Source organism: Eptatretus burgeri, chromosome 10, assembly GCF_056783735.1.
Source record: "Eptatretus burgeri isolate ZD-2024b chromosome 10, Ebu_testis_v1, whole genome shotgun sequence".
Classification (NCBI taxonomy): domain Eukaryota; kingdom Metazoa; phylum Chordata; class Myxini; order Myxiniformes; family Myxinidae; genus Eptatretus; species Eptatretus burgeri.
The window spans coordinates 95,595,883-95,619,084 of record NC_140970.1 but is presented as its reverse complement, the minus strand read 5'-3'; the positions used below and the strand labels follow the sequence as shown (position 1 = coordinate 95,619,084).

General features: G+C 45.1%; 1 protein-coding gene across 5 annotated transcripts in view; it reads left to right on the top strand.

Moving 5' to 3' along the window:
- Window positions 1–23,202, top strand: part of CCDC146 (coiled-coil domain containing 146) — a 100,867-nt gene that overhangs the window by 9,121 nt on the left and 68,544 nt on the right. For all 5 annotated transcript variants that reach the window (XR_015062667.1, XM_085899511.1, XM_085899513.1 and 2 more), the window contains exons 5-8: window positions 7,587–7,644; window positions 10,226–10,402; window positions 15,848–15,921; window positions 22,129–22,356. Coding sequence is in view for 4 of the 5 variants with exons in the window: in XM_085899511.1 (XP_085755637.1) it covers window positions 7,587–7,644; window positions 10,226–10,402; window positions 15,848–15,921; window positions 22,129–22,356 (537 nt within the window). In the remaining variant the exon portion in view is untranslated. The remainder of the gene's footprint in view (window positions 1–7,586; window positions 7,645–10,225; window positions 10,403–15,847; window positions 15,922–22,128; window positions 22,357–23,202) is intronic.

Below are 23,202 nucleotides of genomic sequence, written 5' to 3'. Positions count from 1 at the left end.
GAGATGTAGGCTGTAAGAGTGAATCAAGCCATAAAGTTATCTACGTACTGTATTTAATGTAGAAGAGAACATTACCCATAGGGTCATTGTGTCACCACCCACCCTCACCAACAGTGACCACACACACACACAATTACATTGTTACTATGAATAAACTCACATATACAACTCTGACAACTACTCAACAAAAAAGCCTCAGCATCTCAACTTCCCCTCTCAACTCTGTCCCATTTTTGCTATCTCTCTCTCCCCCCCCTCCCCCAACCCCAAGTCCTCACCCTTCCCCTCCAAACTGGAAGTCATAGATCCTCTCCCCACTCCCAAGCCTTCAACCCCCTCCCCCCCTACCAAAAGTCCTCAACCCACCCCCAAAGCCTCAACCTCCCCCTTCCAAAGCTTTCCCATCTTCACTCTCATCCTCCGACTGCTCATAAAAACAAACGAGTGTTCCCATGTCGAAACCGGAATATGTAACACTTTCTGCTCCACTGTCATGCTGTCACCGACTTAACAGAAACTCGTCACAATTTCAAGAGGAAATAGTCAGAAATAATAGCAAACCTGCATAATCTCCACAATAAAAGCGCTGCTTGAAAGAAGAGCATTGCTCGATGGGAATTCTAAAGGGTAATTTTAAAGGGTTACTGTCAGGTCAGGCCAGATCAGATCTGTGACTTGCTCCAGGTACCATATAAACCTGTACTAACCTGCGTCATGGTCGGGTTGTCGGTGACACTAAACCGTCTCCCCCGCTATGTTTCCTGATGAGGAGGGTGTAAGGATATGGATACCCAGCAGGATAAAAAAGATAACCTGTCAAAGAGTGGAGGAACTTGTGAGCCAACAGCCATCCATATCGAGTGCCCCCCTGTGTCTGTGGACGTACTCCTGCAGTTGGGTTACTTCTTTCCAGGAGGTTGGTCGTAGGATTTGCACTCTGGCCACTGTAAAACACTTCATTCTGTAAAACACAGCAAAAACACAAATTAAACAAAAAACCCATTTCATGGGAGAACCTCCTGTGCAGCTGCTCTTCGCAAGGCAGCTCACCGGATGATGGGATGAGGGCAAAACCTACGGGACCCCCATTCATTGATGATAGGAGGAAAAGCACAGGGTAAACTTCCTCAGTTCAGGTTGTAATGGTGTGTGTCAGGGTGGAGATGAGGTGTCGTCCACCCTACAGCGGTCTCCTCAGGTTAACTTGAGGAGGTCCCTTTGGTTGCATGCCTGCAATGTCCCCACTCTCAGAGAGGATAGTCACCTGTGTCTACCATCATCTGAGCTCCAGCATGTGAACATCAATATTGCAGCACTCTCTGAGGTTCAGAGCCCGGACAGTGGCGAGATCATGGTGGGTGGTTACACCTACCATCTGTCTGGTCGCTCTGATGGTTACCATGCCCAAGGAGTTGCTGTCGATGTGTCAAATAAGCTGACTCCAATGATAATTGAGATAACAATTGGTCAATGAGTGTTTTATGAGTGATGATTTGTCACTCCTTGGGTGTGATTTCCCTGGTCTCTGTATATGCTCTGACTAGGGTGAGTGATCTCACTGTGAAGGATGCATTCAATGCTGCGCTCAAGTCTGTGGTTGATCAGTGCCCCAGGCGAGATACTCTTCTTGTCTTGGGGGATTTTCAATGCATCGAATGCCACTGATAGGGAGGGTTATGAGACATTGTGATAGTCCCCTTGGGTCTGGAACTGTAAAGCAGAATAGCACCAAGTTCCTTGACTTTGCAAGAAGTCATGAACTTAGGGTGGCTGGTTCATGGTTTGAACACCCAGAGGCTCATCGCCAGACTTGGTATTCCAACACTGGCGGTGTGGCAAACGAGAATGACCATGTGCTCGTTGATGTTCCCTGGAGGATGATCCAGAACTGCAGGGTCTACCAGAGTGCTCAGTTCCTCAATATCCACCACAGGCTTGTGGTAGCAACTCTGAAGTTGCAGCTCAAATCAGGGAGAATGGTACCATCCCAGCCTCGGCTGGATGTCGGCAAGCTCAAGGATGAGAGGGTCGCTGAATAGTTTGTGAACAGGTTTAGTGGGGATTTGGGGGTTTTGTGTGTTTCAAGGAGTGCTGAAGAGTTGTGGAGTGCCTCCAAGATGACCATTATTAATGTTGCTAGTGATGGTTGTGGACTCCACTGTCAGGTGAAGAGCAACTTTGTCTTCCAAGGGACATGGGTGTACCACGCTGACCATTGACCAGACTCGCAGGGCCAGGCTCATTGGCAGAGCTGAGCAGTTCAGGGAGTTGAGACATAAAGCTGTATGTTCACAGAGGGTGGACAAGCATGCCTATGTGACAGGAATCTGTGAAAGGGGGTAGAGCATCACCTCTGGTCAATTGATTCTTGTCCTCCTTAGAGAGGAAGTTGTGCATTGCGTTCCTCCAAGCCTGTTGCATGGTGTACTGCTGTAAGAGCAGAGGGTGGTGTGCTCTTGACAGAGGAGTCTGAAGTGAAGCTGAGCCAGTTATTTTGAGAGGCTGTACCACGCTGACCCACGAGCTGTTGAGTTGGACGTCAGGGGTGTTATTATTTCAATTGCTGACCTCCCAATCAACTGTGAACTGCCTTCGTTTGTGGAAACACAGGCTGTGGTGAACCAATGGAAAATGGGGTGAAGCTCCTCAGATCTGTGGCATCCATACTGAACTTCTTAAGTCTGGTGGAAATGTTGTACCTGTGTTATTGCATGCAGTTCTGTGCTTTGTTTGGAACACAGGCATCATCCCATCTGACTGGAAGAGGAGTCATGTTGTCCCTCTCTGGAAAGGGAAGGGTGATCGCCATGACTGCAGTTACTACTGAGGGGTGACGCTGCTCTCAGTGCCAGGCAAAGTTTTTCCTTGGATAATTCTTGATAGGCTTTACCATCATGTGCTTGAGCACCAGCGCCAAGAGCAGTCGGGATTTACACCAGAGAAGTCAAAGATTGACTGTATCCTTGCTCTTCAGGTCCCCACCAAACACAGGAGAGAGTTTCAATGGGGGCTGCTCGCAGCCTATGTTGACCTCCATAAAGCATTTGATTCAGTGAATCGTGATGCCCTCTGGAGAATTCTTGGTCTTCGATTGGTGCGAAAAAAAAAAGCTCATCAATCTGATTTCTGAACTATACTCTGGTCCTGAGAGTGCTGTGAGATGTGGTGATTCCATCTCTAACTTATTTACAGTTGTGACTGGAGTTTGTCGAGGTGTGTATTGGCCCCCACACTTTTTAGAACTTGTATGGATTGGATTTTGTGGAGGATGTCAGAGAGATGAAGTTGCGATGCATCGTTTGTGAATCTCGGCCAAGATCGGATGACAAGATGCCAAGATGATAAATCTTGAATTTGTCAAGATCTCGGCCCTTGATTTCGCAGCTTGCGGAGACATTGGATAGCCTTATGGGGGCCCTCTAGGCACTCAAAAAAAGTTGGATCTGCTGGGATTATGGGTTTTCTGGGTTAAAACTAAGGTCCAGGCTTTCATTGACATCTTGGTTGCTGCTGTCTTATCTGTTCCTGTTTGTGGTGACGTTGTTGAAGTCACAGAGAGATTCACTTACTTTGGCAGTGATATTCATATCTCTGCATGTTGTGAGCCAGAGGTCAATAGATGTCAATGTCGGGCCTGGGGAGTCATGGATTTACTGGATCATGGGGTGTGGCACTTTCGTTACCGATGCAAGAGGACGAAAGTCCAAGTTTTTAAATGCTTGGTGATTCAAGTCTTGCTCTATGGATGTGAGACTTGGACTCTGACCAAGGATCTGAGACAAACACTTAACTTCTTTCATACCACGTGGCTTCAGAGAATCCTTGCCTATCGCTGGTCAGACTTTGTGTGCCACAAGGATTTGCTGAGAGAGACTCGGATAACATTTGTTACCTGTATAGCCTGTGAGCGTTAGCTGCAGTTGGATGGATATGTGGCTCTTTTTCCTGACTGATCCTGGTCACTAGATTATCTCAGCGAGGGAACCTTGTCGGTGGAGGAGGCCAACAGGCTGACCATGTGCCTCGTGGTTGCACTAGGTTGATTGGCATCTTAAGGAGATGGGGATGGGCCAGGCATCTGCCTGGGGGATGACCAGACAGGCTTCTGGAGTACCAGTGGAAAGTTGATGCTGCGACGCGCTGCACCGGTGCATGCTCCCATACCTGACTTGACCGAGAGGGTTATAAAGGGTACTATTAAAGTGTTTTTAATGGGAATGGCAAATAAAAGAGCTCTAAAGGATAATTCTGGAGGTTTCTAAACGATTCTAAAGTGTAATTCAAAGGCTAATTCTAAAAGGGCAAATCTAAAGGATTCTAAATGGTTCTAAAGGGTAATTCTAAATGGTTCTAAAGTGTAATTCTAAATGGTTCTAAAGAGTAATTGTTAAGGGTAATTTAATGGGTTCTAAAGGATAATTCTAAAGGTTCCCAAATTGGCAGCTGTAGTTTAGAAATTATGGGTGGAGTCAGGCAAACTTTCCAAGCAATGGATGGAACTCACATGCACACACACACGAATGGCTCCTTTTACAGTATCGATGTATCATCATGTGTGGGTTATGATGTATGCTCTCTCCTCTTACAAATTGGTTCACGAGTCAGTAAGTGACCACTATAGTCGTTATGGGTGTGTGTCTGTCTGTCTGTCTGTCTGTCCCGAGCATAGCTCCGTGGGTTTTGATCCGATCCTGATAAAATTTGGGTGGGAGGTTTATATCATGATCTAGTTGTGTTTTCCTGAGAATGGGCATACTGCGCCCATTATGGGCTGAGTCACGCCCAAAAAACGTGTTTTTCGGGGGTAGCCGATTTCAATTTGCATCTTCTTCTTGGGGGTTTTGTCGAATCTAACAGGGGTTTCGGTATTTGGTTAGCCCAATGGCACCTGCATAGCCCCACGGAGCTCAATTTTTCATTGTCGTCCCAAGGTCAGGGTCACAAGGTCAAGAACTTGGAAAATGTCAAAAAAATCAATAAATCGGGCATCGAGCTCCTCGGGTTTTCAACTGTTTCGAATGAAAGTTGGTATGCAAGTAGTGTTCTTCGAGTACTACAACTTTCATCGTTTACATTTTTCCCAATTCCCGCTAGTTTGCCCGTGGCGTCCCCTCGAAGGTCAAAAAATAAAAAAGGAGAACCATGTACTGTACATTGCTTGTGAACCATCGCCGTCTCCAGACTTGTCTCATTCTTTTTTGTTTTTACTGGTTTTTGTTTTTTAATCCGATTTTGCTCAACCTCCTTTGATTTGAAAACACACGCACGGCTCCTTCAATAGTGGAGAAAACAGAGTGGTATCTGAACGTCTGTATGTGCAGTAATTACTCCAAGACCTTTGGGCCAATTCACACCATAATTTCAGTGTCCACTAATGGGACCCCAACTGAGGTTTTCAACAAAATATTTTTCAAAATAGATTTCAAAAAACCGTGAAAATTTCGATATTACTTTTTGTTATGGGAAATCTCATCGGTGTTCTTATTGCAGAATATGATGGGAATAGAGCCTGTACAAACTCCCCAAATCAAGAATAACTGCACACTTTCACTCTTTCATTCCTCTTTTTTCTGCCTTTTGAAGAAACTCCCACACTCTCTTCAATGCTACTCTTCCCTCCAGGTCTTCAAAACAGCTGTTCACCACCATCTCTTATCTTCCCCCATACAAAACCACGATCTTTTCTTTCCCCATTAATCCACCCCAAACACACCTCCTTCAAATTCCCTGCTCTCCTTCCTGAAAGTCCCTGTCGTGTCAATCTTGTTTACCCCATCCCTCTCCCTTCCACAGATCTCTAATATCTCTGTTCCCCACTATTTTGTGCTTCCCTCTCCCACCCCTCTTGTCTCCTGCTCCCCTTGGTGTATGTTCTGTATGTTTGCCCTTAAACGAGCCTCGACATTGCATATAAAAAAAAAAATTACAGCCCCTGCCATTTGATGAAGGAATCACATGTCAGAGTCCATGAGCCAGTAGGGTTGGTCGGTACCATCTGGGTGGAATAATTCTCATAGTGATTTTTAGCAAGGTATACAACCCTAGAGTTAGCAAATATGTGATAGCATTGCATTGGTGGGAGCTTTTCGTGTGTTATAACCTTGTTTATTTGCCTACCCTGAAATAATCTTTTGTGCAAAATGGCCAGTACAAGGAAAGACATCCTACTTCAACGTCACAACATTTTTTTATCAGTCAAGCATTAACATTAAAATTTGTCTCACCTTTTGCTGGGATCATTTGCTTCTCAACAAAAAGTGCTAAACATGCCGAGGTTGAAAGGTATGTCATTGGTGACACGTATATATATCAGTGTCCATTTCCTATGTGATAAATCATACTGCCTTTAGAAAAGTATTTGTCTCTCATTTACTGTGGAAAGTAAATAAAAGTTGTGGAACAATATAATTACATTGGTTTTTAGCAAATTTATTAAGAAATCCAAAAATCTAATTTTTTTTTTGTATTGTATATTAAGAACAGTATAGCAGACAATGTTACCCCACCCCCCATATGAAAAAAATACCTAATTTAGACAGATTTATGTAGTTTGGTCAAGGTCATGATATTTTCCCTGTTGTTATTGAAGGATACTTTCCAAGAATCAAACAAAGGTAAATGATAGCATGTTCATGAACAAGATTAATGTTTTTTTCCGTGTAATTTCTCAAAAAATACAGAATTTCAGGGATTTAGATACTCAATAATGCACATACAGTATGAAGGTATCAAACACCTATATTACACAATATAAACCAATAAAACAGTAGCAAGATGGTTAATCATGTGCAATCTGATGAATCGGTCAAAGGTGAAAATGAAACACAATCTTTTGTTGTAGGGCATAAAATTACAGAATAGAAAAACAAACGTGGTGTTCCACACTAACAAGGCCATTGCCCAGGCCCAATGTGCTGCTGATAAACATATTGTCTTATGAACCAAAGACGGGTCCTTTGCAGTTTCTAAGACATCTCTAATCATATGCACTGATTGTAAGTGATATAAAATGTTCAAGATGAACTTAAAAATCATAATTATTATCCAGTTCTTCAATATCCTCATCTAAACTTTCCCCATCGTCTGACACAAAGATGGATGCCTGGTTCTCAGTCTGGCAGTCTGCACATATCAGTGCATTCAGTCCGTTTGACAAACACACACATTTTGGGAGTGAACACTTCCTTTTACAATTGTAGGGAAATAACATGAGCTATGTGCCTAACAATTTTCAAGAAGATATACCCTATAATAAGAGAGAACGATTAGTTTTAAATAGAATGTCTTCTTCTGTCTTACACCGGTTTCAGAAAAGTTTATTTTGGGATGGGGTTACTAAATGGCTAATAACACACAAAAGGCTACCACAAAAGGCAATGTGATCACATAGTTTCTGACTGTAGAGGCTGATGTATACTCTGCCAAAATTTACAATGAGCATTATTCCCCTCGGATGGTACCGGTGGACAAAAATTACCGGGTCTGGCTCATGGCCTATCAGTGAAACATCGGTCGTGATTAATGCTGATCATTTCATATTTTGTGTTATGTTTTGTAAAGGAGATTTTTATGTTTTGTCCATGCAGTTTACGAGATGAGAAACAACTTGTGGAAAAAGAATACAAGAAATTGCCCAAACCTACAGTAAGTTCATTGGCAGATGACAGCTCACAAATTGGTGTACAAAGTTGTGTGCTTGAAAGCAGTTGTTGGACTTCGAGGTTGGTTTGAGGTGCAGATTAAACACAGGTTACAGATATAATCATGCATCAAGGGAAATTTAACAGATGAGTGATGGGCTAAACTGGCTTTATCTGTCCAGATGTTCTACTCTTTTTTAGGAAACACCAATCAGAAGCATCACACACTAACCTTTAAACAATGCTTACCATTGCACTTTAAAAAGTGCAATGCTTATCTTTAAACATAAATTGGATCCTTTGGATGCTGGACATATGGTCGACCACTGGTTGGACTCGATTTCACACACTTGTCTTGCTGGGTTTTGTATTATCATTATTCGTGGTATGAAACGGACACACTGGATTTGCTCTCTGGATCACTGGGTGTCCACAATTTTCCCCATAAGTGCATCTCTTTACCATAATGACATATTTTACTGTGTTGTTACTATACTGTTGAGATGAATGCAGTCTTTTGATCATGTAATAAGATGGTGGAAATGGTACTGGTCATACACATAAATTATCAGAGCTTTATGATTCGTCGAGGCATACTGAGAGTGTATTTGTCCATTACAAACATAACAATTGACAAGTCTGGAGACGACAATGGTTCACGAGCGGTATTTGATGATGAAGATTGTTTCAGAAGTCACTGTTATAAAAATGATCAACATGATGTGGTACGAGTGACAGGTTATTAGCTGCAAAATGTTGAAAACCCGGTTTCGTTCAACAACTTTCAAAATTTGACCTTTGCATAACCTTTAAAGGTCACAAAACAATGTGTAGACATTAAAATAAGGAAACAGGATACGTGCTATAGCTTATTGGAGTTAGTTTGTCGAAGAAGGTCGAAAACCCGGTTCGATTCCCACAACTTTGAAAATTTGACCGTTGTGAACGTTAAGGGTCAAAGGTCAAGGATTATGACCTTTGGTGCAAAACTTCCTCTGGAACATTCCAGGAACAATATAACGTCATATAGGCTATATGGCATTTCGCACTCCTTGGATTATCCATACTTTGATGACATCAGCGTAAAAACAAACTTGAAGGGGGCACCACGGGAAAGGTGTTCGAGATAGAGCAAAATGGTTTCAAGACTTTAGGTGGGGAATGACCTCAAGATTATGCATAAAAAATATTGTCATCCTAGCTCTCAAAGTTTGGGCGGTCGTATGATTTTTATGTCAAAATTCGCAATTTTCTAAGTGTGTGACCTTGTGACCTTGACCTTCTTGACCTTGGGACGAAAATGAAAAATTGAGCTCCGTGGGGCTATGCAGGTGCCATTGGGCTAACCAAATACCAAACCCCTGCCAGATTTGACAAACCCCCTCGGAGAATATGAATTTTTATTTCAAAATTCGCAATTTTCTAAGTTCCTGACCTTGTGACCTTGACCTTGGGATGAAAATGAAAAATCGAGCTCCGTGGGGCTATGCAGGTGCCATTGGGCCAACTAAATACCGAAACCCCTGCCAGATTCGACAAACCCCCTCGGAGAAGATGCAAATTGAAATCGGCTACCCCCTAAAAACACGTTTTTTGGGCGTGGCTCCGCCCATAATGGGCGCACCACACCCATTCTCAGGAAAACACAACGAGATGATGATATAAACCTCCCACTAAAATTTTATCAGGATCGGATCAAAACCCACGGAGCTCTGCTTGGGACAGACAGACAGACAGACAGACACACACACACCAATAACGAATATAGTGGTCACTTACTTTTTCGTGAACCAATAGTTTGCTCTGTGTATATCAGTTTATGGTTGTTCAATTCCCCCCACTCTCTCTTTTTACAGAAACAATTATTGTGGAAGCAAGAGCTAAACAATTAGAACAACCTTTATACATCTTCAATTATTATCCCCATTTCATGTCCTCAAACGTACATTTGCTGCTAAAAGGTGTGTGTGTGTGTGTGTGTGTGTGTGTGTGTGTGTGTGTGTGTGTGTGTGTGTGTGTGTGTGTGTGTGTGTGTGTGTGTATATGTGTGTTTGTCTGTCTGTCTATTATGAGAATAGGGAGAAGACAAAATAAGAATTTGGTCAAAAGGTCAAAGTTACCATTTAGCATATGGAAGAAGAAGTCAAAATACAAAATAGATGGGCTTTGCATTCTCAGATGCTTTCTAGTGTCATTTGGGACTGTTTCACTGTCACATAACAGGTTTATACAGTATATACTGTATATGCGGGGGGGGGGGGGAAATTACATTCCCAGACCAGGAATTGAACTCAGGTTCTCTGGAAAGACTGTACCAGTGCTGAGTTATCTGGGTGACCCACAGGCTGAATATTCAATTCCCCCACAAATATATGCCCCTCTCTTTCCCCTGCTGCTTCCAAGGCACTTGCTGTCAACCATAGGAACAGCAAGGGCCTGTCCACAAGAGGGTCTTCCACCTGTGGGGGGCCAATTCCATGACCACTATTATTCACCACAGGGGGTGTAGTCCAAGGTGAGGAGATTTCAATATCCTCGGTTGCATATCGTATTGATTATGATTGCAGTATATGTTATGGTTGCAGGAGAGGGAGAAGCAAAATCTGGTTCTCTCTGAAGGCTGTGAGGTGTTGAAATCAGAAGTGGCACAGCGCAAAGAAGAAGTGTGTATCTTACATGAAGAGTTAAAGGCCCAATATGATGAGCAGCATAAACTGGATCTGCAGCTGGAGGAGCAGCAGCAAATGGAGAATCAGCTCAAGGTATCATTAAAAGCACACTTGCTCACTTTTATGTCATGAATAGGTCATTCTGTAGCTGCAATTAAACTTCACTCACCATGAAGACTATGTTGTTGTATTTGAAGGTTATGCTCTATTGTCGGAGCATCCACTCAATTACACCCAACCAGTGATGGGGTGTATTTTTTGCTTTGTTCTCTGGGCTTTGTCTAGTTTTGACGTTTTTCCCTTTATGTAACACCTCTGGAAGTCTCCAGAACCTTCCGAGATGAAGAACTCTCTTGCAGCCTTGGGCTGCCTGCCCTGGTGGTATTATGGTGGCTCATCAATGAATGAACTGACAGATAACCCCTGCAGGATTGGAACATAAAACAGATGCTTGAAAGGAAGGAAAGTTGGCGATAGAAAGAGAGAAATATATATATATATATATATATATATATATATATATATATATATATATATATATATATATATATATATATATATATATATTGTCGCGGATTCGCGCCCGCCGGCGTGCGAACGGCCACGTAACTCGAATCGCGGCACGTCGCCCACCGGACGGACAATCCAGTCGTGACCCTCTCGGACTAACACCGGGAACCAGTCACGGGTGGACCTTTCGGTCTCACCGCGATCGAGCCAATCGGCCCCCGCGTGGGATAGGGTTGCTCGCCAAATTCGACCTACCTAAGTACCCACACGGAGGGTAGACCGGGCGATCGCACCTCGCCGCAGGTCGACTTCGGACACGGGCCACTTAAGCGACCCGTTCCGTACTATCGGGATAACCGAGCGGTGTTATTCGTCGGCCTCGACGGTTCGATTAATTATCGGGCGTCTTAGCCCACGACCAACCCTTTACGTGAAGCAAGATGGGGATTCAATGAAAGAAATGACGAAGCGAAGCGGGAAAACAGTTCAATAATAAGCACATTTATTTCGCGATGAACGGAAAGCACACATATACAATTCCACCAAAAGCACATAGAAAAGAAGAAGACAAAAAGCAAATGCGACAATGCAGATCTAATACCGACTACGCGAGCACACGGCAACACTTATACAATTTTACTTCACAGACGGCGCCGACAACACATATTCCCAAAGCAAAAGAAAAGAGAACCACCCTCCAGGATGAGGGGGTAGGCGGGCCTGGGGCCGAGACCGTGTCGGGCCTACCCGTCTGATGATGAGACGCGGAGCGGCGGTGGTGCCTCAACTCCGCGGGCCTCGCGGACAGTGTCTGGTGGGGGGTGGGAAGGGGGCCCCCTTTTGTCGCACTATCTCAGCGCGGGGGGAAACAGGAGGGGGTTGCTGATGCTCGGGGAAAGGAGGATTTCACAAAATCGCGGGTCCCGCGGCGAGCGTCTCCACCACGACCTCGGTCGCGCCGCCGGCCTTTCTCTCCGCAGTTTCCCGAATCCGACGCGAGCACCCCCTCGTCCGCCTTCGCCGCCGCCGCCTCTCCACAGCTCCGTCCTCTTCACTCCGACTCCGCGAACTCCCAACTGCACTCTGCCACTTCAACTCAACTCTTCCTCCGCTTCCAACTCAACTCTTCCTCCTGCGAACTGAACTCTTCCTCCTGCGAACTGAACTCTTCCTCCTGCGAACTGAACTCTTCCTCATGCGAACTGAACTGCCTCGACTGACGAACGCGGCCCCTTATATCCCCCGTGGCCTCGCTCCTTCATCTTTGACCCTCTGCCTCCGACCTTTCACCTCTCTTGCTGGCTCCCCATTGGCCCGAGGAAAAGTGGGCGTGAATGCTTTTTGATCCATGAATTTGCATATAGCGACCACCCTCCAACGCCCTGGAGGCGGGGCCAAATCGCCCCTCGCTCACCGATTGGACGGAACAAAAGTGGGCGTGAGTCGTTTTTGATCCGTTTTTCTGCGGAAAGTCCGCGATGCTTTTGAACACGCTCCTCGGTGCGCGCTCTACACGAGTCCAGCATCGGTGCCCACGAGTGGCGCGAGATGACGGTGATGCGATGGTGGTGAGTTGTGACGGTAAAGGTCGTGGCGGTTGTGGTGAAGTGGCGTTGTGGTTGGTGGTTGTCGTTGTGATGGCTGTTGAGACGTGGTTGGTGGTGGTAATAATGGCGGTTGGTCCAAAATAAAGATAGTAAAAGAAAAACGGCTATCCTGAAGAGTCGCAGCCCTCATGAATGACATTTATTCCCTCTAGACAACGGGTTTGGGCCTAACTACACATATACTTACCGAGATATCTCACCTAAGGGACCTGAATGGTGGTTTGCGAATTTGGTCAACCACAACAATATATATATATATATATATATATATATATATATATATATATATATATATATATATATATATATATATATATATATATCAAATGGTGGTTGTTGAGTTGTCGATGGAGAAATTTCTCATGGTACTGGAGTTGTCACCATTAGGAATCAATGCCAGAGTGGTGTCAAAGCCACCCAATGCTCACCTGTTTATACATTTATCGTTTTTCGTTTTTAAAAGACTAGTCTAATAATATTTTTGCAAAGCATTGCAGTGAAGTCTGATCCAAATAATTTTAAAGCAATATATGTATTTGTATATTGTAATCAGTAAACAAGAGGTCCACACGAGGAATTCAAAACTCACAGAGGGGTGAACTTTCTCGCTGCAAAAAGTCAACAAAGGCTTTCTGAGGTAGGAAATGCCGATGGCCCGAACTGGAAGACAAACTTGAAGACTGGGTTAACACACAGACAGTGGATCGTTGGGGTGTTTCCACTGTTCAGATTAGACTCAAAGCAAGATCGATCACTTTTTGTGGCTAATTTTCGGACGTTTTTGCGCTTGGTTTTTTTTGTGCAACATTTGCGGCTTATAAACCAGTGCGGCTTGTGTGTGTTTAAATTCCAGATTTTTTTTTTAAATTTGGGGGATGAGGCTTATATAACGATGCGCTCAATGGTCCGAATTTTATGGTACTTGCCTTGCCATGAGAAATGCATCCAAAAGAAAAAGTAATATGTAGTGTTGGGAGTTAGAGTGTGGACAGGAACGGATGGAAAACAGCATTCTGGTTGCCAAGGCAACCACTTTAGATGACGAACGTATGTCACGACACACCGTCTCCACAGTCTGTACCTATGTACCAAATATGAAACGTGAAAGTTGAAAACTTTGGGAGTTAGAGTGCAGACAGGAAAGGAATGGAAAACAGCATCGTGGTTGCCATGGCAACCACTTTAGATGACGAACATATGTCGCGATACACTGTCTCCACAGTCTGTACCTATGTACCAAATATGAAATGTGAAAGTAGAAAATTTTGGGAGTTAGAGTGCGGACAGGAACGGATGGAAAACAGCATCCTGGTTGCCATGGCAACCACTTTAGATGACGAACGTATGTCACGAAGAGGCGAGGCGAGGCGAGATAAAAATATATAAATCAGAAAAAGAGGAAAACATTAAAAGTTGATAAAGATGGAAAAAAAGAGTTGGTAAAAGTCGAGAGGAGTCACATAGAAGCTGGTGCTGAAGGAGCACAATGTTAGGGTTTGGAGGTCTTTTTCCGTAAGTTGTGTGTCGGTTCACGTTGTGTTCCTGGAAACGACCAGACTTGCTGCTGCGAGGAAGTCCCATTTTTGCCTCTGCCCCAGATTGGTGCGGTATTCCCCAAGCACGAGCGAGTTTCACTCCATCAAGTTGATTCAAAGATTTTTTAGGTCATCTCTTCGAGCATGACCTAATAATATGGGTGTAGATGTCCTTCGATCCGTCCGTCCGTTGCGAAATTCCATTTTTTTTCTCCTCTTTCGTCCATTTTCAAATTCTATCTCCTCCGCCATTTCTCAAGCGATCTTGAATTTGATTGTGGCATATGAATCTATGGGACAATATCTAAATTTTGATCGGGCCGGATTTTCGATATTTGCTTTCGTTTTCATGTCACGTGACTTCAAAGTTGGCAAAAAATGGGGAAATGACTTTTCATGCGAAAATGACGGTTTTCAAAATCTATTTCCTCCTACATTTCTCAAGCGATCTTGAATTTGATTGTGGCATATGAATCTATGGGACAATATCTAAATTTTGTCGGGCCGGATTTTCGATATTCGCTTTCGTTTTCATGTCACGTGACTTCAAAGTTGGCAAAAAATGCGAAAATGACGATTTTCAAAATCTTTCTCCTCCAACATTTCTCAAGCAATCTTGAATTTTATTGTGGCATATGAATCTATGGGACAATGTCTAAATTTGATCAGGCCGGATTTTCGATATTCGCTTTCGTTTTCGTGTCACGTGCGTGAAAGGTCGCGCCACAATCAGATAAGGGATTCCGTCGCATGTTGTTAGCACAGCCAATGCATGATCGAAAAGCTACCAGTCCCCACAGACAATCAGCAAGGGCATTTGAGCCACATGTCATGTCGACGCCATCCAATCCCCGCATTTCAGAGTAAGCTCAGAGAGCCTGGTAGGGAGCGGAAAAGAGAAACGCAGCTCAATGTACTGGAATCAATGTGGTTGTTCAAAAAGTTGGTGCGTGGTGCTTTGGGAAGTCTCTCTGCAGGTCCTCATCACAATGTCATTGCCCTCGCCCTGGTTAATTCCTGCGTGCCTTGTTGTGGTTCCTGCCTGGTCCTTCTTGGGTTGGTGGTGCGTGCGAGCAGCAGGAGAGATGCATAGGACACTGAGAAGCCAAACTGAACCGACCATGTGACCAGCCTTGCCATGCGGAGCAGATTCTCTGTCATCTATATCTATCTCTATCTCTATCTCTATCTCTATCTCTATCTCTATCTCTATCTCTATCTCTATCTCTATCTCTATCTCTATCTCTATCTCTATCTCTATCTCTATCTCTCTCTCTCTCTCTCTCTCTCTCTCTCTCTCTCTCTCTCTCTCTCTTTCTGTCCATTGTGTTGCTCCATATGAGTGACTTTTAAGTTAAATAATGAAGACATTGAGTACCTTTAGTGTGAGGATGATTTATTATTCTTTTGGTTTCAGTTCTGTATTGCCACTTGCAGCTGCCTGCTCTTCTTCTATCCCATCCCATCTCGCTTGTTAATGTGAACCTGTTTTGTGGACATTGGGGAATATGAGGGCTCCACAGCGCATCGTTTCATTGGCACATCAACCCGTATGTGGGGAAATCGGGAATTGGCACAATTAAGGCACCATTATTGAAAACCAAACTGCCCTTCGGCATCGCTCGGCCAATTTTGGAATGGCTCAATATCGCAGCTGCGTGAGCAAATTAAGGGCAGAAGAGAAGACCGATTTGACCCATTCCTGCCTGGCAGACTTGCTGTTCATTTGAGGCCCGCTGATTGTTACAACATGTATGAAGTAGAAGTGAAAAATATTACATGAGGACAGAAATCAAAGTTTTACAAGATGAGTAAACATTTCCTTTTATTTTGCCTGATAATGGTGTGGGTGTGGTATGTCTTGCCTGATAACACCATACATACAGGAGAGGTTGGCGACATTGATTTTGCAACCATTGCAAATACAGAATGACTTGGAGCTGCTCAATATCAAGTTGAAGTGAGTGTTTGCACATATTATAAGCATTATCAGTGTTATTTACTGTCCATTAAAAACAAAAAATCAGGATCAAAAGATAAAAATGTAAAAGTTATTTTCCCCCCCAAAAAACTAGAAAGAGCAATCAAAGATTGTCGAGCCTCGCCGGGACTTGTTTTGTGTGGTTTAATAGTACGTATTTTATAGACATACTCAAATTCTAATTGTACTGTGCATACTTTAGAGATGTACTTGCATTGTAATTGGACATATTTCATAGAGGTACTCGGTTGAAAAAGATGATGTGTAAAAATTGTGGTCTATGTTGGCACATTATGTGCGAACAAACAAACAAACAAGAAGACAGACAAACTGACCCAAATGCAAAACCCTCTTGGGTGAGGGTAATGATGACAGCAGCAGAAAATGTCAGACAGTTAAAATGGTTTTAAAAAAATGCACACATTAATGTAGGCTCTTGAAGGAGTGAAACGACAGAGGCCAGGAGGTTCACGGAGTGACAGAGGATCAAAAGGGAACAGGGAGACAAAGACAAGAGGGGAGGGGATGGCATCAGTAGGAGTTGAAGAGTGTAGGGTTTGGAATGGAGGAGAGCATGAGTTGATAAGGGGCAGCACTCTTCAAAGATTGGAGGAAGGGATATGAGACAACAGACACAGGGAGTCAGTTCAAGACATCAGAGAAGAGAGGGATGTAGGGATAACCAAACCACTCAGCATAACCAAACCACCCAGCATTGCCAAACTACCCAGCATAATCAAACCACCCAGTGAAAACAAACCACCCAGCATAACCAAACCACCCAGCATAGCCAAACCACCCAGCGTAACCAAACCACCCAGCATAACCAAACCACCCAGCATAACCAAACCACCCAGCATAGCCAAACCACCCAGCGGAACCAAACCACCCAGCAGAACCAAACCACCCAGCATAGCCAAACCACCCAGCATAGCCAAACCACCCAGCAGAACCAAACCACTGAGCATAACATTTGCCAAAAGACTGCTTCAGCAGCACCAACACTGTCAATAGTAGGGTATGATGATTGGATATTGTAATGATCGATAACACAATATGGTGGTAGGATGACTAAATCGATTCAAGGAAACTTTTATACATTAAGAAAGTGGAGGGGGTGGGGGGGGAGATCTTCGAACAATGCCAGTTGAATCCTTCCTGGTTGCACAGATAATGCTGATGATACAGGGCCATACCTTAGCAAAGGGGCAGAGATTTTAGAATTTGGTCACAATACTGACACACAAAGGAACCATGGGATCTTACGCTCCACAATTATATACGAGAACAGCACTGGGTACAGTGCAAATCTCCACCACGCTGAACAGTTTGTTTGTTTTTGTATGCATAGTCAAGGCTCATGGATGAGCGAGCCCTCTGAGTGGATCAGGACTTAACAGACAAAAACAGTATGCAAAACACAGATGCATGAATAAGGAAACTTCAAGGAGGAAAAACTGAAAAATTACGAGGGATTTGTTTGGGGTTAACAAGGGTAGAAAAGATCATGGTTTTGGATTTAGGACGATCTGAGATGGTGGTGAACAGCTGTCCTGAAGACCTTGAGGGAAGATTGAAATTTAAGGGGATGTGGAAGTTGATTCATTGATGGGGAAAAAGAGGAACAAATCAGGTCAGGTATGGGAGCATGCGCCAGAGCAGCGCGTCGCTGCGTCCACTTTCCACCAGTACTCAAGGGCCTCCGTCTGGCCATCCCTCAGGCAGATGCCTGGCCCATCCCCATCTCCTTGACAATACCAATCAACTGGCAGCAACCATGAGGCACGTGGTTGGCACATTGGCCTCCTCCACTCACGAGACTCCCTCGCTGGGAGAATCTAGTGAGCAGGATCAGCGTCAAGAAAACGAGCCACATGTCCATACAGCCACAGCTGACGCTCACGGACGATGCTGGTAAGAAATCTCATTTGAGTCTCTCTCAGCAACCACTCGTTGGACACAAGTCCGACCAGCAATCGCCAAGGATTCTCCGAAGAGACCTGATACCAAAGGAATTAAGTCTCCATCTCAGATCCCTGGTCAGAGTCCAAGTCTCACATTCATGGAGCAAGACTGGAAGCACCAATGACCTGAAGACTCGGACTTTCGACCTCTCGCACAGGTACCAGCAGAGTACCCCATGATCCAGTGAATCCATGACTCCCCAGGCCTGACCCAGATGTCTGTTGACTACTGGCTCAGAGCCAGCAGAGACATGAATATCACTGCCAGGGTAAGTGAATCTCTCCATGACCTCAACATCCTCACCACAAACAGGCACAGACAGGACAGCAGCATCCAAGATGTCATTGAAAGCATGGATCTTAGTTTTGACCCAGGAAACCCGTAATCCCAGTGGCTCCGACTCCTCATTCAGCACATTGAGGGCCCCCAAAAGGATAGCTAAAGTCTCCGCAAAGATGACTGCAACATCTGTGAAATCAAGGTCAGAGATCTTGACATTCCCAAACGATGCACCGCAGCTTGATATCTCTGACATCCTCCCCAGAATCCAGTCCATACAAGTGCTGAAAAGTGTGGGGGCCAGTACACACCCCTGACAAACTCCAGTAACAACTGCAAATATGTCAGAGATGGTATTACCACATTTCACAGCACTCTCAGTACCAGAGTATAGTTCAGACACCAGATTGATCAGTTTTGGTGGCACCCCACGAAGACCAAGAATCCTCCAGAGGGCATCCCGATTCACCGAATCAAACACTTTACAGAGATCAACATCGGCTGCAAGCAGCCCCTGCGGAAACTCTCGTCTGCGTTCAGTGAGGACCCAAAGGATACGGTCAATCGTTGACCTCTTTGGTGTAAAACCTGACTGCTCTGGACACTGGTGCTCAAGCAGATGGTGACGAACCCTATCAAGAATTATCTGAGCAAAGACGTTGCCCTGCACTGAGAGCAGCGTCATCCCTCGGTAGTTGTTGCAGTCTTGGCAATCACCCTTCCCTTTTCCGAGAGGGACAACAAGGCTCCTCTTCCAGTCAGTTGGGATGATGCCTGTGTTCCAGGCAGAGCACAGAACTGCATGCAATGACATGAGTTCAGCATTTCCACCAGCCTTGAGAAGTTCAGCATGGATGCCACAGATCCCTGGAACTTTACCCCATTTCAACCGGTTCACCGCAGCCTGTGTTTCCACAAATTAAGGTGGACGACAGTTGATTGGAAGGTCGGCAACAGGGATTGTAATACCCCTGACGTCCAACTCGACAGCTGGTGGATTAAGCTGGTACAACCGCTCAAAGTAACCGGCCTAGCGGGCCTACACTTTGGACTCCTCTGTCAAGAGCCCACCACCCTCCGCTCTCCCTGCAGTACACCAAGGGATGGGCTTGGATGAACGCAATGCATGAATTCCCCTGCAAGCAGGATGAGAATCACTTGACCACAGGTGATGTTCTACCCCCTCACAGATTCCTCGCACATCTGCCTCCTTGTCCACCATTGGTGCAAGTACAATTTCACGCATCAGCTCCCTGAACAGCTATGCTCTGCCATTCAGCCTGGCCCTGCAACTCTGGTCAATGGTATCCAGCATCCCTTGAGAGATAAAATTCTTCTTCGTCCTTCGGTGAGTTCCAAGACATCCACCAGCAACATCAAGGACGGTGGTCTTGAAGGCACTCCACAACTCTTCAGGATCTCCCAAAGCACGCAGACCCCTCAAATCTCCACTCAGCCTATTTGCAAACTCCTCAGCTTCCCTCTCATCCTTGAGCTTGCTAACATTCAGGGTAGGCTGGGATGTTACCATTCTTCTGGATTTAAGGTGCAATTAAGAGTTGCTACAACAAGCCGGTGGTTAGTATTGAGGAACTGAGCACTCTGGTAGACCCTGCAGTTCTGGATCATCCTCCAGCCACCATGAATGAGCACATGATCAATCTCCTTTGCCGCACTGCCAGCATTGGAATACCAAGTCCAGCAATGAGCTGAAACCATGAACCAGCCACTCTAAGTCCAAGACTTCTTGCAAAGTCAAGGAACTTAGTGCTATTCTGGTTCACAGTTCCAGACCCATGGGGACCAACACATGTCTCATAACCATCCCTATCAGTTCCAGTTGATGCATTGAAATCCCCCAAGACAAGAAGTGTATCTCGCCTGGGGCACTGATCAACCGCAGACTCGAGCGTGGCATAGAATGCGTCCTTCATGGTGAGATCACTCGCCTCAGTCAGAGCATACACAAAGACCAGGGAAATGACACCCAAGGAGTGACGAATCCTTCGTCTCATAATACGCTCGTTGACCGGTGTTACCTCAATTATCATTGGAGTTAGCTTATTGGACACAGCTGCAGCATCTCCTTCGGCATAGTAACCATCAGAGCGTCCAGACCAATAGTAGGTGTAACCAATCGCCATGATCTTGCTGCAATCCGAACCTCAGAGAGTGCTGCAATACCGATATCCAAACGCTTGAGCTCAGATGATAACAGAGACAGGTAATCATCCTCTCTTTGGGATAGGACATTCCAGGCATCCACCCGACGGGACCGCCTCAGGTTAACCCAAGGAGACCGCCGTCTGCTGGATGACACCTCAGCACCACCCCGACACACTCTCCCACAATCTGACCCGGGAAATGTTACCCCGTGTTTTCCCTCCTCTCATCAAAGATTGCAGATCCCGAAGGCTTTGCCCCAATCCTGTCATCCGGTGAGCTGCCCTGCGAAGGGAAGCTGTGCAGGAGATACTCCCATGGAGTGGGTTTTCAGATATTTTTTATGATTCGAGAATGTTTTGCAGAATGAAGGGTTTTCAGGTGGCCGGAGTGCAAATCCTGCCACCAACCTCCTCATAAGAAGTTACCCAACTGCAGGAGGTCGTCCGCAGACAGTTGTGCACTAGATATGGATGGCTGTTGGCTCACAAGGAGCTCCTCCGCCCTTTGACAGGTTTTGTTTTTAATCCTGTGGGATGTCTATATCCAAACACCCTCCTCACCAGGAAACCTGGTGGGGGAGACGGTTTAGTCGCCAACAACCTGACCATGGAACAGGTTAGTACAGGTTTACATGATACCTGTTGCAAGTCACAGATCGAATCTGGCCTGACCTGACAAGGAATAAATGAGTGGAGGTGATCCTGGATTTGCGTTGTTTTACTAGAAGAGGGTTGATGGTGGACTGTGTGAGCCCTGCAGAAACCTGGGGAGGAGGGTTTGGTGGGGGGGGTGGACAAAGCACAGAAACAGCAGAGGGTGCAAGACCAGAAAGGAGGTGAAAGAAGACAGACACCACTGACCTGTCTGCGATGCCAAAGTGATAAGCCCAATGACTCATCTTCAATGCGGGAGATTCCAATGTTCTTGAAGGCCTTGGTTTCCACGACATCAAGCTGAGCAAGATGTGAGGCAGAGAAGCCTGCCCAGAACGGAGAGCTGTACTCCATCAAGTTGAGGATGAAGGCTGTGTGGGTGGGTAGAAGTTCATGTGTGCCAAGGAAAGACATTGTATGACAGAGGATGCCCAGTCAGTGGCTGGCATTGGAGACCAACACTGAAATGTGGTTTGCCCAAGAATGATCGCGGCTGATAGTGAGACCCAGGATTTGAGAGTGAGTTCAAGTTTTGTATCCCACTGATAGGATGGATCTCCATCTGAACCTAAACCAAAATCTAATTGGCTTGTTCCTGCTACCTACCCAACTCATTCACCAAGTTTTGGCATAACTCTTCCACAATTTTTTGAGATATCATGCTATTTCTCATTTTTGCCCCCACGCCTCAATGGTGAAGAATCACTTAAGAAATAAAAAAAATTCTCAGATCTGGATCTTTACAAAAATTGAATAAATTTGCCCTTGTCACACACCGAACCTGTCCATCAAGTTCCGTCTGAATCCGTGCACAACTTTTTGAGATATTCTCTTCATAGACAGACAAACAGGGGTGAAAACATAACCTTCGTACACTTTTGGTGGTGGAGGTAAATATATAACACATAAAATGCAGATCTCATTTTTTGTAACAACTATCAGATTCCATGTTGGTTTACACATTTCCCGGTGAAGTGTACATGATCCGTCCAATGTGCCCCTTATCATTGTTATGGTGTCAGGCTGTTCGTCTTGTGTAAGCTCCATTACATTCCTTTTTGAAGAATAAATGCTTTTTTGTTGTGAATTGTATCATAGTGATTCCTGTTGATTGTTCATCCAGGACGCTCAAAGGCCATCAAAGCAAACTGATGGAACAAGAGCACACAGTGCAGGCTGAACTGCAGCAGGCCATAACACTACAGAGGATTGTTGAACAAGAGAGGGCACAGATCTCAGGAGAGATTGATCAACAGTGCACTCTTCTCATGCACTTGGGGCAGAACAGATTGAGCCTCACCCACAAAACTGAGTCTGCCACAGAGAAGTGTGCAGCCCTACAGGCTGACAGGTGAGTTTGTGAAGAGGTGTGAATGGTATTTTTGGTGGGTAACAAATCGAGTTGTGCATTTTTGTACCCACATTAATGATTGAATTAACACCATGGTTTCACTGATGTTTGCCTTAGGGAAGATGAACATCTAATGGAAGACATCTAGAGAGAGTTCATAACATTCTCATCTCATTTCGAAGTGCGAAACAAAGTCTTCCCTCTTCGATAAAATTATGAAGCAAATAATGATAAAACACATATCTAATATATAAACCTGAGTTTGTGTCTGTGGGTGAGTGGTTGGGTGGATGTGTGGGTCTGTGTGTGGGTGGTCATAAGCACCACCAATTCTACAGGCCACGCCTCACCCTCTCTCCCCAGAGTCACAAGCATCGCCCATTGGCCAGGCCACTCCTTTCCCTCCAGCCATCCAGAAAACACCGCCATCTTTTTTTCTCCGCATTGCTCCAATTGTTTATCGGCCCCTGATGTACCAACACGATCTTCTATCATTAAATACAGGTACTGTATTGACCCTTGCCAACTGTCTGCGGACGACGTCCTGCAGATGGGTTACTTTTTATAAGGAGGTTGGTGGCAGGATTTGCACTTCGGCCACCGTAAAACACTTCATCCCGCAAAATCTACGAAAAGCAAAAATAAATCTGAAAACCCACTCCGTGGGAGGACCTCCTGTGCAGCTGCCCTATGATGGGATTGGGGCAAAGCCTTCGGGACCCCTAATCTTTGATGATCGGAGGGAAACCATGAGGTAACCTTCCAGGGTCAGATTGAGGTAGTGTGTTTCGGGGTGGTGCTGAGGTGTCATCCACCAGACGGCAGTCTCCTTGGGTTAACCTGAGG